General features: G+C 55.8%; 1 protein-coding gene across 1 annotated transcript in view; it reads right to left on the bottom strand.

Annotated features, from left to right (window-relative positions):
* Nucleotides 1–678: 678 nt before the first annotated feature.
* Nucleotides 679–13,104, bottom strand: part of LOC123350446 (homeobox protein otx5) — a 30,273-nt gene continuing 17,847 nt past the window's right edge. The window contains exons 3-5 of the mRNA XM_044989059.1: nucleotides 9,180–9,361; nucleotides 3,802–3,953; nucleotides 679–1,302 (exon numbers count right to left, since the gene is read on the bottom strand). Of these exons, the coding sequence (XP_044844994.1) occupies nucleotides 679–1,302; nucleotides 3,802–3,953; nucleotides 9,180–9,276 (873 nt within the window). The 5' untranslated portion in view covers nucleotides 9,277–9,361. The remainder of the gene's footprint in view (nucleotides 1,303–3,801; nucleotides 3,954–9,179; nucleotides 9,362–13,104) is intronic.

Below are 13,104 nucleotides of genomic sequence, written 5' to 3'. Positions count from 1 at the left end.
GACCGAGCTGCTCCACCCCAGGCCCAATGTCATTCCCTAGTTCATTCTTCGCTCAGACCCCGCCCCCCCTTTGAAGGATCAGGCCAGGGCTAGAGAGAAACCGTGAAAGACAGAACCTGGAGCCCCCCCTCCCCCACATGTGCAAGGGGCGGGGGGGCTACTTCCCACCCAAAACCAGCCGTGGCACTTCCCACCTCCACCCCTGCAGCTCCGGGTGCCACCTGGGGCGCGTGGTACAGACAGGGGAGGCTGCCACCCCCGCCAGCCCCCGCCCCCAGGAAATCAGCAGGGCGGGATCCCGGCTGAGACTCCGCGACAGATTTCGTGTCCGGGGCTCGGGCGGGAAGAAACCCCCGCGGTGCTGCCCGGCGTGAGGGGCCCCTGTGGCCATGGGGGGTGAGGGGCCCCTGTGGCCATGGGGGGTGAGGTTCTCAGCCACCGAACGACCAACCAGGGCAAGTTTCCGGCTGCTCACCAAGGAAGGGCAAATCCCTGCCGTGGTCCCGGGAAAGGGGGAATCCCCGACGCCGGGTGCGATCTCAGTCCAGCTCCACCCCGGACACAGGTCGGAGCCAAGGTGGTTGGAGGAGGTGGCAGCGGGGAGGGGAGGGACAGGCCTTCGGGGGGTGGGGGGGGAACAACGGACAGGGGGCGTCTCCCTGGCTGCCTCCCGCCACTTCACAAGACCTGGAACTTCCAGGAGCTCTGATCTTTGTAATCCAAGCAGTCCGTGGCGTTGAAGTTGAGTTTCCAAGAGCCCGTCTGATCCTTGTAGTCCAAGCAATCCACCGAGCCGAAGCTCAGGCCGGCCGTGCCGAAGCCCTGGCTGGAGAGGGAGGCCGGGGACTGGCTGAGGTGGCTGCCCATGGCCGGGGCGGCGATGGGGCTCAGGGCGGCGCCGGGGGCGGAGAGCTGCGGGTGCATGGGCGAGAGGTAGGAGCCGCAGTCCAGGCCGGTGAAGTAGGAGGACGAGCCGGCGTAGCTCTGGGGGTAGCCGGCGGCCTGAGTGTAGGTCATGGGGTAGGCGGCGGAGCGCTGCATGCAGGGGGTGGCCGAGGAGGCCAGGGGGTCGGGGATGGGGGAGATGGAGGCCGGGCTCCAGATGGAGACGGTGGCGCTGGCCGTGGAGCTGGGGGTGCCCGAGGTGCCGGCGGGCGGGGGGCTGTACTGCCCATTGGTGCTGGTTTCCGAGCTGGTCTCCCGGGCCGGCGAGCTCTTCTTCTTGGCCGGCCGCGCCTTGGCCTGGCCGCTGCTCTGCTGCTGCTGCTGCCGGCACTTGGCCCGGCGGTTCTTGAACCAAACCTGCCGGGAGAGGCGGGGGGTGAGTCACGGAGCTGGGGGGGGTCCCTTTGCCCCGGCCACGGCCCGGCTGTAACAGCCGCCACTGTCCACCTCCACCCCCACCACAATCCCCCTCACCACCACCCTCCTCCCGCCCGCCCTGAGAGCTAGGGCAGAACAGAGCCAGCTGCTCCGGCATTATCCCCAGAGCAGAGAGGGAAACTGAGGCTGCAGGGGGCGCCTCTAGAAACCCCCCCATAATATCGGGACCCTGAGAGCATCGAGTGCTGGGGATTTCCTGGCAGGAGCAGGGTAGAACTCAGCGGCTCCTCATCCAAAAGTCACCCACATCCACACCCCACACACCCGTCCCGGCCCGCAAGCTTCGCCGAACCTTAGCAGTATAGGGCCTAGGATACAGAGTGGCGCATTGCTGAGTCCGTCCAGCAGACGGCAGTGGTGTGCGTACACACACACACACACACACACACACACACACACGCACGCACACACACGCACACACACACACACACACACGCGCACACCCACGCTGGCTCATTGCCTTACACCCGCCTCGAATCTGTCCTCCCCCCGACCTGATGATGTTTCTCTCCGGTTCTTGGGCAACCTCCGTTCCCAGGATTCGTCCCTTCCCAGCCATTAAGGCTGGAGCCAACCCATTCCGGGTCCCTCCATCTGCTGCCTGCCCGGTCTAGTCCCAGACAGCTCAGAGCCGGACGCCGGGGAGACAATTCCACCCCATGGGCATCGGCAGGAGGTGGCTATTTTCTGTATCCCTCCGAAACCGGCTGCGAAGGTGCAAGGCCAGGATCCAGAGTCTTTATTTCCAGCATTAGCAGGCGCAGGGCAGATGGCAGAGTTGAACTCCTCCCGCTCCCTGGGAAGCTGAGCCGAGTCTAAGAGCCGGGAAAGCAACTTCTAAATCCTGCCAGGGCTGTAAACGCTGCATTCTGGGCTTAGCCCTGTGCTGTCACCTCGGGGGGCGAACTCGCCCCATAAACGTCTCCGGAGAAACCGGAGCGTTTCCTGTCCGACGCAGACGGAGGGGGGCCAATTATCAGGAGATCTCACGTGGCAAATTTATAAACAGTCCAAATTTTACTGATTTCTAAGCCAAATCTCGGGATTTCTAAGCCAAATCTCGGGATTTCTAAGCCAAATCTCGGGATCTGTTAACACTCAGGGTTGGGGAGGCGGTGGGGCATTCCGGGCAGCTGTTGAGTCGGCTCCGAGCTCCGGGCAGCCAGGCTCTGTCTACATGGGAAAGCTAAACTGATTTAGCTTAAACCGGTTGATTTAACCCAACGCCAGAGGCCGGGGCGAACGCGCCGGTTTCGGTTTAAAAGCGGCTCGTTGGAGTGTAAACGTTGGGCTGAAGCAACAGCTGATCTCCACACACAGCTTTTGTCCCCGTAGAACCGAGTCAGCCGGGGGGGGGGGACACTTTTCCAGGACAGCCGGACCAGTCCGACCCCTCACGCGGAGGCAGTTTTACTGGGATGAAGGCGTCTTAAACTGGGGGTGACCCACTTTGTAGTTTCTGTCAGTCAACCGCATTCCCCCCCCCCCCCCGGACTGTTGGCAGGGAGTGGGCTGGGGGCACAGCAGGGGGCGCTCTCCCCTCCCAGGCAGGGCTGGCCCCGATGCCATAGGGCAGCACTAGGGGGCGCTGTGCAGCAGGGGGCAGGGCGGGGGGCTCAGCAGGGGGCGCTCTCCCCTCCCAGGCAGGGCTGGCCCCAATGCCATAGGGCAGCGCTAGGGGGCGCTGTGCAGCAGGGGGCAGGGCAGGGGGCTCAGCAGGGGGCGCTCTCCCCTCCCAGGCAGGGCTGGCCCCAATGCCATAGGGCAGCGCTAGGGGGCGCTGTGCAGCAGGAGGCAGGGCGGGGGGCTCAGCAGGGGGCGCTCTCCCCTCCCAGGCAGGGCTGGCCCCGATGCCATCGTCCAGCAGAGACAAACACCACAGACCTGCCCTCCCATGGCCACCTTGCAAAGAGTCCAGGTGTTTACTCACACGCCCAGCTGGGAGAACCACGTTCATCCTCCCAAATCCCCGACAGCTTCCCTGGACTTCGGCTCCTACCCAGCCCTGCAAGGTTCATAGCACAGCCCCCGGCTCCTCTCCAGAGGTGGCCGCCTTTCTGGGCTGGACAAACACTCCTCTCTTGATATCACACGCATTGGGTTACATTTGTGGGGCCCCACAGGGGATGTAAAATCTTGTTCCAACTCCATTGTGAGCTAGGATTTCCCCAGCGGCTGCTGGGAGCTGCACACAGAACTCAACGTGCTCCCAATCCCCAGCACACTGCTACAGGAGAATCCCCAGCGGCTGTCAGCAGTATAGGGCTTATGACACCCAGGTGAGCAGTTCCGATTCCACCCAGCAGAGGGCAGCAGTCAGCCATGTGTACTCACACACCTCCCAGAAGGGGGAGCAGTATACACACACACACACACACCCCCGTCCGGCCAGGGGTCAGTCCGGGCTCCCAGCCTCACCTGCACCCGGGACTCCGGCAGGTTGATCTTGAGCGCTACCTCCTCCCGCATGAAGATGTCGGGGTAGCGGGTCTTGGCGAAAAGAGCCTCCAGAATGTCCAGCTGGGCCCGCGTGAAAGTCGTCCGCTCGCGCCGCTGCTTCCGCGGGGTGGCTGCGGGGAGGGGAGATGGTTACGTCCGCTGCCCTCAGGGTGGGACGGACAAGCTGAGGGGGTTTTCCCCGGAGTGCGGAGCTGGGGGAGCAGCAAGAAGCGCCCCCCCCAGGCCTCTGCCTCTCCCTGCCCTTCCGCGACCCCCCCACCCCGCAGGGCACGGTGAGGGGGGCAGGCAGCTTGGGCCACTGCATTACCGTAATGCACCTAATAAACAACATACAGCGCCTTGCACGACGGGGCCTGGGCCGCAACTGGGGCACTACCGTAATACACCTAATAAATTACATACAGCGCCTCGCACGGGCCCTGGGCCGCAACTGGGGCACTACCGTAATACACCTAATAAATTACATACAGCGCCTCGCACGGGTCCTGGGCCGCAACTGGGGCACTACCGTAATACACCTAATAAATTACATACAGCGCCTAGCGCCAGGGGCCTGGCCCGTGACTGAGGTGCTACCGTAATACACCTAATAAATTACATACAGCGCCAGGGGCCTGGCCCGTGACTAAGGTGCTACCGTAATACACCTAATAAATAATGTGCAGCACCTAGCGCCAGGGGGCCTGGCCCATAACTGAGGTGCTACCATAATACATCTAATAATGTACAGCACCTAGCGCCAGGGGGGCCTGGCCCATGACTGGGGTGCTACTGTAAAACACCTAATAAATAATGAACAGCGCCTAGTGCTGCGGGGGGGGCCTGGCCCACAACTTGGCACCGAGGCGCTACCGTAATACACCTACCAAATAATCGTAATCACTCAGCCCTGGGATTTCTGGGCCGCTCCACAGCTCAGAGCAATTTGTTACCAGCGAAAGAGACCTTGGCTCAGGCAAAGCCATTTGTAGCTCGGAAGGCAGGAGAGTCTAGTGGTTAGACCACCAGGCTCAGGATCAGTGACCTTGGAGGAACTGGGCCGCCGTTGTCCTGTGCCTCAGTTTCCCACCTGCCCAGTGGAGATGAGGGCTCCACCCATCGCGTGGCAGGGGGAGGGTGGGCCGTTATTTTGGCGCATTTGTTTTAGCATTACGAGGGGTGGGTGGGTCTGGAAAATCCCCCCAAAAACCCGGTGTGTGATTTACGGAAGCCCTGCTAGGGCCTGGCCGGGCTGTGGTACAGCCTGTGAGGGGCTCGGATGCTCCGAGGAGGGTCAGAGCCGCCCGTGTCTGTCAGTGCGAAGGCCCAGGCAGCCTTTCCCGTGGCTCTGTCCTGCAGATCACCCTTTCCTTTCCGGTGCGTCCTTGGCCTGGCTGCATGCAGAGCAGGGCCGGAGGGTGCACGGAGGGGGCTGTGGAGGATGCCAGAGGGACCCTGGCTGCCCAGGGAGGTGATTTAATTTGGCCATTTGGGCCCAGCGCTGCTTTCGTTTGCACAAGTTGCCATGTGGCCGTTTGCATCAGGGCAAAGGGAGGGCAAAATGCCATCATGAGAGGGTCACTCTCATTGCACTGGGGCGAGTGGGTGTGCAAGGGGCAGTGCACTGGGCTGGGCGTGCAAGGGGCCGTGCACGGCAGTGGTCTGAGCGTGCAAGGGGCCATGCACAGCACTGGGCTGGGCGTGCAAGGGGCCGTGCACGGCACTGGGCTGGGCGTGCAAGGGGCCGTGCACAGGGGAATTAGACCCTTTAGTGCAACTACTCCTGATTCACACCTGTTGCAACAGAGAGTCAGAGCCCGCGGAGAGTGAGGCCACGGGGGTTTAATGACTAGTGACTTTAGACCCCTCCTTATTTTGAGTCTCCACCTGCCTTTCGGGGTGCAGCCAGGGGGAGGTGGTTAGCACGGCGTGAAAATCAGATCTTTCAGGAGCCTCAGGATTGGGCCATCTAATCCCAAGTCACTTTTGAAACTCACGACCGTGTGGCCACGCATCGCACGTGACGCACACCCAGACTGCTCGGGGTGCGTGTGCATTGGGACGCGTGGTCGAGATTAGAGGAACCCTGCACTAGGTCACATGTTTGCTCAGCATTTCTCCTGCATCCATGCTTAGAGCCGGGAGATCCTATAGCTGGGAACCCAGAAATCCCCCGCAATGTTGGGCCAAGCTTGGATCTGAACTTTCTCACCGGCGTCATCTCTGAGAAACACATTCAGCTTCTCAGTTTGCAGCTTGTGCTGCCATCTGCACCCGGGCACCGCTGAGTGGAACACCCCAGGGAACCGGAATGAGAGCCGTTTGCACCCGCATCGCACAGAGCCGGCTCATCTCTCGCCAGAGTTTAATTAGCTTTAGGAAAACCAGATCAATATGCACAGACATGTCGCAATCATTGCAATTTATTTCTTGCTAGCTGGTAAATCTGCTGTGACAAGTGATATTAACGAGTATCACTCGTCATAGCAGCTGTACTCAGCCCTACCAAGCCTGGGGGCAAATTAAGCCCTGTGGCTGCAAGAAAAGCCCCTGGTGGCCGCATGTGGCCACGGTGACGCATTTGAGAAACACGCTACAGCCAGGAAGTGTGGAAGTGTCTCTAACACGTGCACCCTAGCTGCATCTGGAGCTCAAACAGGGTTTGTCTTATGTAAGGGAAAGAGCTCCTGTTCTAACCCCAAAGGGGCTCAGAACCACCAACCCCAAACATTCAAAAATCCTGGGGCAGGTTCCCCAAAAACCATGAGATTTTAGGGGGGGGGAATAATAAACGGTGGGTTCTTTTTATTTGCCTTCTGCTTTTCCAGCCTTCATGATTTCCAGGGAAACTTTTAGGACTTTAATTAATATATCAATAAAAAAATAAAATTCATAAGAGTATATTTAATTAACATGATTCCATTACTATTTCTAAAGCTTTTAGAGTTTACTGAATATACTTTTAATAAAATAATATTGAAATGAATAGCATTCTGATTAAATGGCTCAACTTTTTAGGGGTTTAATGAATATAGAATGAATAAAATAAAGAATAAAATAATATTTGAATGAATATCATGCTGATTAAACTTCCCAAACATTTGGGGCTTTAGTATATTAATATTAAAATAAAATGCTATTGGAATGAATAACATTCTGATTCAACTTCAAAAACTTGTAGGCCTTTTTTATGCTTTTGTATTTGTTGTGACAATTATGTACGTTAGGTGAGGGGAAAGGAATCTTTAAAAATGTGAGGACATTTTGAGCAACAAAAACCAGGAACAAAATGAATTTACATCTGACAAAAACAATCCAAGCGGCGTTTGCCAGAAGCACAAAGTGCATCACAGCCGTGCCTGGCTGTTGACTCAGAAGCACAGAAACGGGAACAGCAGGGCTTCTTTTTAAAAAGGGGTCGAAATTTCTAAACTTTTCCTCTTCCTAAAATGTTTTCCAGCAATGAATCCAATTGCTTTCTAGAAGGGTCCAGCTCTGCGAGGGTCAGTGGACACTCACTTCCACAGCCTAAATTCTGGCTTCCGTGAAGATTTACCCGCAAGCTCTGACTGCAGGACTGGCGCCCTGTCCGGATCCGTTGCGTATAGCTGGATTTGACTCGAGTTTTGAACTGAGAACACCACACACCAGGGGTTCTCAGCCTTGTTCTTTCTGCTCTAAAAACTCCAGGGCTCAGCTGGGTTTCTGCATATAAAAGCCAGAGCCAGCGTTAGGGGGTAGCCAGCAGGACACTTGCCCAGGGTGATGGGGCGTGGGGCTCCGGGCTGCAATTCTGCACAGGGGGCTTTGGCTAATGCTGCCAGGCTTGGCGGACCCCCTGAAACCTGCCCGCGGCCCCGGGCCCCTGGTTGAGACCCGCCCTGCACACCACTAGGGCTGGTTTTAGAGGCCAGTAGATTTACTAAGATCCAGTCACCGTTCAGAGCGTGTTTTCTTCCAACCCAACAATTCACTCTAGAGATTTGTTTTTCTCTTGGCACATTCGGACACTGAACTGGGCGTCAATTCTCTTTGACTTTCACATCTGGGGTCCCTACCTTTGCCTTCAACTCTCTGCCGCTATTTAGATATTTTTGAGCATGTTGATGTTTTGTTTCCTCCGATAAAGTGAAAATACCACGCGGCCCACAGTGCACGAGCCGACTGATCCGCACGACTTGAAGTTGTGTTGGGCGGCTGGCCGGAGAACAGCAAGGAGATTTGGGGACGTAAATCATTTGACATAAACAATGGCAGTAAGCCCCTATCCTGGGGAAAGCATCCATGGCCAGGAGACCTGCCGGGCCGTCTGGTTTTTTAGCAGTTGATTTCTACTGATGATGCAGCTTCAAGTTTGTAAACAAGTGAACGGCTGAGTTTCCATTTCCACCTCAGCTTGCGTACTGCTGACTTTAAAACTTTAATAAAGCCCAAATGACAATAAACTGCTTGCAGGCCAGTGTTCAGTGTTCAGTAAGAGGGCGACAGGAATGCAAGGACAGCAGAAAGCCACTGATCACAGATTCCCACAGGCAGCCCTGGGCTCTCAGGGGACCTCTGTCAAAGTATCTCTGAATGATGTTCTATGAATCAACCCCCCGTCTGTTCTAGGTGACTGTTTCACTCTGACAACTGGTCACTCTCCAATCATCATAATGAAAAGGGAAAATAAATGGATCACAGAGAGTGGGTGAAATAAACCTAACTTGTTTAAGTTAAATAAACCAATTATTATCCAGTGAGCCAAACACTCTCTAGAATAACTGGCTGATCTCAGTCGCTGGAGAATAACTGGGCTAGTTGACTCGGTCAGTCTCATGGTACCTGGTTTATTTAGCTGTAGTTATAATAATAACCAGTTGAGTTTGCTTTCGTTCTCTAGAATTATAACAACAGCTGTTTGCTTTTTCCAGTGCCTGCAGAATAACTAGTCTCCTTCACTCACGCGAGATAAAGCTCCGGACAACGCTAACATCTCGCCGAGAATAATGAATTTCTTTGACGTGTGATAATTGTAACTGGCCTATTTCACTCACTCGATTGAACAGAAACTGGTGCCCTCAGCTCCGTGCGATAAGAACCGGGTCTTTTGCTGGCTAGGGAACAGGAACTAGCTTATTTCCCTCTCTCTACAATAATTGGTTTCTTTCCCCCAACAACCACAACAGGGTGACCAGATGTCCCGACATTCGGGACTTGGTCTTATATAGGATTCTATTACTCACCACTGATTTTTCACACTTGCTCTCTGCTCACCCTAACCCACAACCCACTCCCCAGAAAGTGACAGGTCCTTGTGTGGCCTCCGGGAGCCTAGTCTCTGAGTGCCCGCGGGGGAATCGCGGAAAGGCACTTACTTGGGTATCCCACGGCGGAGTGGAGCAGGTCCATGCCCGGTCCCGCTAGGGTCAACCCATTGACTGCGTAATGAGGCTGCTTCATATAGGACATCATGCTCAGGAAGTGGCGATCCCGAAGGGCTCCTTCTCCTGGGACTGGGACGCTAGGTTATTCCAATCCGCTCAGCCACCCAGGCTCGCTGCAGAGTGGGGAGAGGAAAAGACACACCCAGAAATTGTGGGCACCCTCCTCTGAACGGGGGAGCTGAGGCAACGGCCCATCCAATGGTGAGAAGGCAGCCCGGGGACTTCACACCTTCAAGGACCAGGGTTGAAGGAGACTTTGGTTAACCCTTCCCTGCCCATTAACTCAATCAAGCCCAGCAAACCTCCCCGCCCTCCGCCGAGCTGCTCCTTTGCATGGGCAGCAGACGCACACACACAGCTCAGGGCGTGGGGCAGGAGAGGGGGTGGCTGCAGGCAAGAGACCCGAAAGGCGCGGGAACATCAGTCCACACTGCACCAGTTAAGTCGACCCCTGTAAGAAAGAAGGTCTCTGGTCAGTTTCCATTCAGTAGGGTGGGGACTTCTGCACAGTCCAGTTCCTTTGAGGTGTAAATCACAGATCTGCTGAGGAAGTGTGGGGGAAGTGTAGGGCCGGGCTGGGGTTTTGGCTGCTAGTATCAGGCCGGATCCTCAGCTGGTGCGAACGGGACCAGATTCGCTCGTTAACACCCGCTGAGAGCCTAGACCTGGGATGCAGCTGTTCCGATTTATGCCTGCTGGGGCGGGGGGGGGGGGGGAGCCAGGATCATCAGGGGCTCCCGGGCACAGGCTAGTGAAGAAATGTACAAAGTATGAAGACCAGGATTTTGCTGACGGAATAATTAAATGTCGGAGCAAGACCCTGTGCGGTGGGACCAGCTCCCATGGGGATGGAGATGCTGAAAACCTGGTTCTAGTCCCAGTTCTGCCAGTGAACTGATGTGTAAGTCGCTGCCCCAGTTAGTGCCTCAGTTTCCCTTCCCACTCCTTGTCTATTGTGATTGTCAGCTCTGTGGGGCACGGATTGTCTGGCTCTCTTTGTGCAGTATCTGGCACGGCGGCGCCCTGATCTTGGCCGGGGTCTGGGCAGCGCCTGGCACAATGGGGCCCCGATCTCGGCCAGGGTCTGGGCAGTGCCCAGCACGACGGGGCCCCGATCTCGGCCGGGGTCTGGGCAGCGCCTGGCACAATGGGGCCCCGATCTCGGCCGGGGTCTGGGCAGCACCCAGCACGATGGGGCCCTGATCTCAGTCGGGGTCTGGGCAGCGCCCAGCAGAACAGGGCCCTGATCTCAGTCTGGGCCTTTAGGAGCCAGCATAATACAAATAAATCAGTTCCAGGCCAAAGAAGCCTCGGGCAATCAATCTAAGACGAGCTCTCCCTGAAAGGCAGCTGCTGTCAGGTTATAGACGAGGCCCCACCACCGCTGGCCTTCCCTTCGAAAATATTGCCAAAAAGCCCATCCTGGCCCACCCCACGTTAACTTCCCCCCAAGAGGCAGCCCTCGTGCATTTTAGAGCCATCTGCTAGGAGCAGATCTGATCATGGCGGTTTTGGTCTAATTCCTCACCCAGTCCTAGACACAGCGTGAGGTGCGAGCACTTCGTGCAAACGGCTCACGATTGTCTGAGCACCCAACAGCGGCTGAAAACCAGGAGGCTGTTTTGCTAGCGTAGACGAGCACTTGCTTTCTTGTTTCCTTTTGCCTTCACTTGCTGCTGTTGTCGGAGCCGTTCCATCCCCAGACGGATTCAGGAGAGGAGAGGGAAACCGCGCCGTCCCTCCGCCGCTCTGTCTGTACCATGCCAACTCCCTCCGGGGGAACACGAGAACTCGTGCCAGGCCAAGCCACATTTTATTGCACTTGTTCTGGTTAATAACAGGGCTGGTGACGAGCACGGCCCAGAAAACGCTCATAAATCACGAACGGATTCGATACCTTTCCTTGGCCGGGTCTGAGCCCCGAGAAACGGGTTCCAACGAGCCAAACCGAATGAAATAAAACAAAATGAGCCCTGGCGAGGCTGCCTTCACCATGGGGGAGGTTTCCCTTGGGTTTGGCTGCTGGGAAGTTTCCATAGGAGAAGAGCCATTTAACAGAATCTCCCTCTCCCCCCCGGCTTCCTAAATGTTGTGGATTCGGATCAGTCAGGGTCCAGAGCTCAGCTGGACTTGAAAAGACCCACAGGGGGAGATTTCTGAGAGCAGAGGGCTCTTTCATCTAGGAGACAGAGACAAAACGAGACCCTGGGCTTCATTCGTACAGAACCTGGCACAATGAAGCCTGGACCATGGTGCTACCATAATACACCTAAAGCAATAAAAACGTACAGCACCTGGCACAGTAGGGGCCTGGCCCATGCCTGGGGTGCCTATGTGTTACCGTAATACACTTAATAGAAACAAAAAATGTACAGCACCTGGCACAATGGAGCCTGGATCACGGTGCTACTGTAATATACCGAATGGAAACAAAAATGTACAGCGCCTGGCACAGTGGGGGCCTGGCCCATGACTGGGGCCCCAGGGGCTATCACAATAAAACTGAAAGAAAGATACGATGGCTGAAAGTTGTCTGGAAACAAGAGACACCTTTTTAACAGCAAGAGCAGTTAACCTACCATTGCCAAGCCCAAGCATTAAAAATATCAGGCGTCAGGCTCCAAAAAAACCCAAAACAAATCACAAGATTGGCTTAAGAAATCACGAGATCTTCAAAGCCTTGCAGAATGTGGGGACCTTTTTATTTCAGTTTCTGGGGTTGGAGCCATTACAGGTTCTCCGCAGCCCTGCGAGCTAGAAACAGAACCGGCAAGCCGAACTCGGAGAAACCACCTCGTTCCCGGGGCCCCGCGACTGCAGATTGGCCACGCTGGGACACCCTCCCGAGGGACTGGGGGGATTTTCCACCCAACCTTAGAATCGAGCTGGGGTGTCTTTGTAAAAGACGCCCGCCAGTTATGGAGTCTGGTGCGGGAATTGCTGCTTGAATTTCTCGGCTGGGGGAAGCATAGGTCACAAGATCTTAATGGTTCCTTCTGGCCTTAAAACCTATTCATCAGAATAAATCCCGAAATGCCTCGAAGATGGGTCTTTATTCATCTGGGGGCTGCTGTTTGTGCCTTGAGCCAGGATTTCTGGCCTGTGCTGATTTTGGGTGAGGACAGAGGGGTCCAGCTAATTCCTTATTCTCTCTATGAAAATGAACAGTGGGTAATCCCAAAAAATAATGAAGGTTAAACCAAACTTCCTCCTAAAACAGCCCCTTGATTGCAATTTGCCATCCTCTGTCATCAGCTGCCTGGCATGGCAAGTTTCTGAGGGCTTGTAAACAAGTGGAGGGGGTGGGGGGGAAGGGACTGATAGACTGACACTTAGCAACTCATTTGCACCTTAGTAAGCAGCCTGCAGCTCCTAAGGCTGCATGTTGACTCTGGAGTGAAGGCTGTAAACAGGGCAGTGAGGAATTTTTGCATTTCCAGATTTGATCAGAGGAAAAACTAGTCTGAGCAAAAAACCAAAACCAACCAAAAAAACCCAAACCCCACCACAAATAAATCAAAAACAGAGCCCATTAGAGAGAAATCCAGAACGAGCCTTTTAGAACCAACTGATGTATTGAGGGGAAAACTCTTGGGATCACTGGGTGATTCTCTGTTCTGTTCATTCCCTCTGGGGCCCGGGCCGGCTCCAGACCCCAGCGCGCCAAGCAGGCGCGTGGGGCGGCATTGTTCTGGCAGGGCGGCATTTGGCTCCGGTGGACCTTCTGCAGTCATGCCTGCAGGAGGTCCACCGGAATTTCTAGAGCCGCCCCTGTCTGGGGCACCTGGCATTGGCCACTGTCGGAAGACAGGACACTGGGCTAGATGGACTTTGATCTACGGCCGTTATTTTCTTA

Source organism: Mauremys mutica, chromosome 15 (genome assembly GCF_020497125.1).
Source record: "Mauremys mutica isolate MM-2020 ecotype Southern chromosome 15, ASM2049712v1, whole genome shotgun sequence".
NCBI classification, from domain to species: domain Eukaryota; kingdom Metazoa; phylum Chordata; order Testudines; family Geoemydidae; genus Mauremys; species Mauremys mutica.
This window is presented reverse-complemented; position numbering and strand designations above follow the sequence as displayed.